Source organism: Sinocyclocheilus rhinocerous, unplaced genomic scaffold (genome assembly GCF_001515625.1).
Source record: "Sinocyclocheilus rhinocerous isolate Xijiao unplaced genomic scaffold, SAMN03320098_v1.1 scaffold101, whole genome shotgun sequence".
Classification (NCBI taxonomy): domain Eukaryota; kingdom Metazoa; phylum Chordata; class Actinopteri; order Cypriniformes; family Cyprinidae; genus Sinocyclocheilus; species Sinocyclocheilus rhinocerous.
This window is the reverse complement of record NW_015626036.1, coordinates 735,328-740,157: the sequence shown is the minus strand read 5'-3', so window position 1 is coordinate 740,157 and position 4,830 is coordinate 735,328. Positions and strand designations below refer to the sequence as shown.

The following is a 4,830-nucleotide window of genomic DNA, read 5'->3' as shown; positions in this document are numbered from 1 at the left end:
AAAAGCTGCGTGTTTGTAAGAAACAAATCCACCATTAAGACGCTTGGAACGTCAAACCATTGCTTCCAGCTGATCTTGTATCTATAAAGCTTCCTCTAGTGAAAAAGTCTGAATCAGGAGAGAAATCTGCACAGATAATGCACCATTTACAAGCGAGTCAAAAACAGCTCTAAACAAGTAGGAGATTACTTTTTCACTGGAGGAAGTGTTATCGTGGATTATGGACACGTATTTTAGCCTGGAAATGACGGTTTAAAGTGAAAACATCTTAATGTGATGAGTATTTGTTTCTTGCCGCTGTTCACTCACAAGATGATGTGGTCACAAGAGTGGTGTGGATTAATGTGATGTTTTTATCAGCTGTTTGGACTCTCATTCTGACGGCACCCATTCACTGCAGAGCATCCATTGGTGAGCAAGTGATGGAATGCTACATTTCTCCAGATCTGTTCTGATGAAGAAACAAATTCATCTACATCTTGGATGGACTGAGCCTGATTGCATTTTCATTTTTGGCTGAACTATTCCTTTAAACATCTTAAATGTGTTTGTTTAGCATGCATTTACTATGTTTTTCCTGTTAATCTTCACTGTAAACAGATATGGCTCAGTGTAAGTCTTTGGGATTTTTGTAGCTGTTTTGTCGTCTAGCAGGTGATAATAGTTCACTTAGTTAAGTAACAATGCAGATCTCCTCAATAAAATGCATGGTTTGAGGAATTGTTGGTGTCTATATGCGTTTTACACTGAGGTTTAACCCTTATGGTTTGGGTTTTTGTTCAGATCACTTTTGATTAGTGCACTTTAACCAGTTTTAGAGGGTATGTCGCTTGTCCATTGAAGACTATAACAACACTAACATGCTTTCTTTCTGGTTCTCTTTCTGCAGGCATACTTCCGACAGGGTGTTGCCCTTCAGTACCTGGGGCGCCATGCGGACGCCCTGGCCGCCTTCGCCTCAGGACTGGCGCAGGACCCCAAGAGCCTGCAGCTGCTGGTGGGAATGGTGGAGGCCGCCATGAAGTCCCCGCTAAGAGGTACACGGCCCGTAGGGTCAAATTCCTGAAAACAACCTCTTAAAGATATTAAAATCTTTTTGTGAGAACTTCATTAGTGAAAAAGGTTCATGAGTGGGCCAAGTAGTTTCTTATTTGGAATCTGAAAATGGCAAAAGCTGAGTAGGAAATGATGTTTGTGCGGAAAATTATTTCAGATGAACAGGGAATATAAGCTATAACGCAACATGCTGTTTTGGGCTCTTCTGATGTAGATTCATCTGTTGACTGTAATGAGCGTGATAATGAGGGTTCAGTGTGCATAATGAGCTTCATTTAGCAACCGTATTAGTGTATGAGAGGTATAGGTGCATTTTTTTCAGATCATATGTGACCTGCTTCATCATTTTGAGTCGTTTTTCATTTTTATGCACTGAATGAAAAAGTCTCAGTTCTCTACTAGTGGATTACAGTGATGTTATCTGACAGAATTAGACTAAGGTTGAAATGTAAAATGGCTCAAATATTTTATACTAAAATAATATACTGTATGTATACACACACACACACACACACACACACACACGTGACCCTGGATCACAAAACCAGTCATAAGTAGCGGGGATTAGAACTCTTGATATCTGGCAACCGCACTCATGAAAGTTTGCGTAGTAGATGCGTGTAGAGCAGTCCGCAATAACATAATAGTCTTCGTTAACGAAATTAACACTACTTTAAAGGCGATTTTTTCAATATTTTGATTTTTTTGCACCCTCAGATTCCAAATTCTCAAATAGTTGAATCTAGGTCAAATATTGTCCTATCATAACAAACATCATACATCAATGGAAAGCTTATTTATTCAGTTTTCAGATGATGTAGAAATATAAAATTTCAAAAAATTGACCCTTATGACTGGTTTTGTGGTCCAGGGTCTCACACATTCACACATCTACTAGCATATATTTACAAATGCGCATAACTCAAATTAGGATTTAAAAAAATAGACAAAATATGTACTTTGTGTATATATATATATATATATATATATATATATATGCAATATTTGCAAATATATGTAATACACTAAGAATGTTTGGAATTAAAAAAAAAAAAAAAGATAAAATATGTATATATTTTTTACAATTTGTAGATAGATAGATAGATAGATGAATGGATGGATGGACAATAGATAGATAGACAGCTGTAGGTGTTTGAGAAATGCTTTCAGGGCACTTGGATGTAAATCGCAGTCTTAGAATAAACAGGGTCATGCAAACAGCCGTTGTTGCGGGAGGACGTCCAAACGGGGCCGTTTTATCTGCTAATTATGTCCCTTATTTCCCCCTGTTGTCCCTCAGAGCCAGACGCAGCGCTCTGAGCCGCAGAGAGAGCAGATTATGTTGAACAGTCTCTCCAAATCGGCTCCGGGCAGAGAGGTGATCGCTCGCAGCCCTTGGGCTCGCTGATAACAAGAGACTCGCTTTCTCCCGCTCTCTCGCTTCCCCTCATCCCTTTATCGCTTTTGTAGCGCCCTTGTGTGAGGATTTGCATGTGGGATTACCTAACTTTAATTTAATTGTTCTCTTCTCGGCTTCACATCATCAGAGGTGCCATTCAAAGCCCTTCCGCTAAGACGAGAGGTGAGATGCCACCGAAAACTGAGCCGATTGTGTTGGACTGCTCGCGCGGGATAACAGACGCTCCTCTTAGCTATGTGTTGGAAAGTTGCAGACTCCGGAAATCACACTCAGGATAATCTCAGTGCTCGCCACCCACTCAAGTCTGTTGAGCTGGTTAGCTCCAGTTTGTGCTGTGCAGCACTATACAGTGATCAACTAGTCAGTCTTGAGTAATCTATCTGTCTGTCTGTCTGTCTGTCTGTCTGTCTGTCTATCTATCTATCCATATGCTGTTCCATTGATTGTTCTATCGTTCTGTTATTCATTCTATCTTTAAATACAATGGATACTGAATACTGTAAATACTGAAGCGATGCATTATTGAAATGGTCTGCAAGCATCTTTTTTAAAAAGTTTGCAATGATGTGATTGATGGTTGTACTGTATCCACAGATGGTTTCTACTCTCTCTTGATGTGTTTTTAGCCCGTCCCAGCGGTATAAAGCGTGATGAATTAGCACAGAATCTACCTGAAACCTCTGTTTTTGAGCTACAGGGAATACTAGAACTCCTCCGGATGCACAGCGAATTACAGATATGGAAATCCGCACGGCTTAGTTTAGGAATGGTAATGTATATAGACTAAAAGAAAGTAAACACAATGAAATGCAAGTGGGTGTTGTTGTCAGTCTCTGTTATTATTTCTTTATTTAGCAGCTTCCCACGAGACGCCAGACAGACACGTCAAAGCTTCTGTTTCACATGGCAAAGCCTCTCGACAGAAGAGAGGGAAGCGGCGAAGAGAAAGAGAAAAGCGTTGAGAGGAAGGAAAGATAGGCACCCAGAGGCTCATCATTAAACCCTCCTCTCCGTGGCGGGCTGCATAAGCACTTCTGCGCTCTTGTTTATCATGCCTGTGTCTGCTGTTAACTAGATTCACACACACACACACACACTCACTTCCGTCCCCAAGCCAAAGAGTTTCTCGCCACTTCGATTTATGCAACTTGTAAAAGTGTCAGGCTGAATGCAATTACGCGGTATGAATGCGCACGACAAACCCAGCGGAGTGTTTGTAGCCCGCGGCAGAGGACGTTCACGCCTGTCGGCTACACGTGAAGAGGGAATTAAACATGTCGGAAATCACTCAGCGTTCCTGAAGTGTCTTTTTACAGTCTGGAGATTCATTCATGCTGAATTTGACTAGATTTTGTCCATCGCACGAAATACAGTATAGCGGATAATTATTTCATAAAAATGTGTTAAATAGTTTACAATAGTTTTCTATTTCAAATATGTGCTGTTCTTTTGAACTTTCTCTTCATCAAAAAATCCTGGTTTTAGACCAATTTAGACCAAATTAGACCTGATTCGGTGGGAAACTGTCTAATTTTGTCCAATTTCCCACTGAAAAACTGATTCATATTGTCAGATTTAGCAAATAAAACAGCCCAGGTTTTTTTTTTCTTTTTTCTCCAGTATGCTCAGAAAATGTCAAATTTAGTCTGATTTACCAACAAAAACTGTTTGTCAGATTTAGCCAAAAACAGCCCAGTTTTGTCCAATTTGGTCAGAAAATGTCTACCTTTGTCCGTTTTTCCACCAAAAATTGTTTAATATTGTCAGATTTAGCAAAAACAGCCCTTTTTTTTCTCCCCAGTTTGCTCAGAAAATGTCTATTTTTGTCAGATTTTTTCTAACTTTTTCAAATTTTCCATGAAAAAATAGTTTAATATTGTCAGATTTAGCAAAAACAGACAAGTTTTGTCCAGTTTGCTCAGAAAATGTTTAATTTTGTCCAATTTACCATAAAAAAACAACAACTCAGAATCAATAATTATGGCAATGTATAAATCATAACACTAATAGTTGCTGATTGGTCAATGTGGTGTTCCAGCTGTGATAAAATACAGGATATGATGTGAAAGCACTTATGACAGTACACATTTGTGCAGCCGGGATGAAACATGCTGAATTGGCTATCAAACACACCCAGAAGGACAGTAAGAAATATACTTCATAGATACGCTACAGAAAAACGAGGGAAGGGCAGATAAAAATGGATCTTTGGAGGTCCCGCGGGGCAGCGGGTGACACTCGACTGTGGCCTGTCGTGATTTATGACAGTGTGTGCGTTTCACTCTTTAACTGTGTCTCCTTCCTCCGGCGGAGGTCACCTCTGCACATATGGTGCTCGCTAAATCTTACCGCAT

General features: G+C 39.8%; 1 protein-coding gene across 1 annotated transcript in view; it reads left to right on the top strand.

Annotated features, from left to right (window-relative positions):
* The window catches only part of LOC107709247 (tetratricopeptide repeat protein 28-like), a 130,714-nt gene that overhangs the window by 85,186 nt on the left and 40,698 nt on the right, over window positions 1-4,830 (top strand). Inside the window, exon 2 of the mRNA XM_016513688.1 lies at window positions 890-1,037. Within this exon, the coding sequence (XP_016369174.1) occupies window positions 890-1,037 (148 nt within the window). The remainder of the gene's footprint in view (window positions 1-889; window positions 1,038-4,830) is intronic.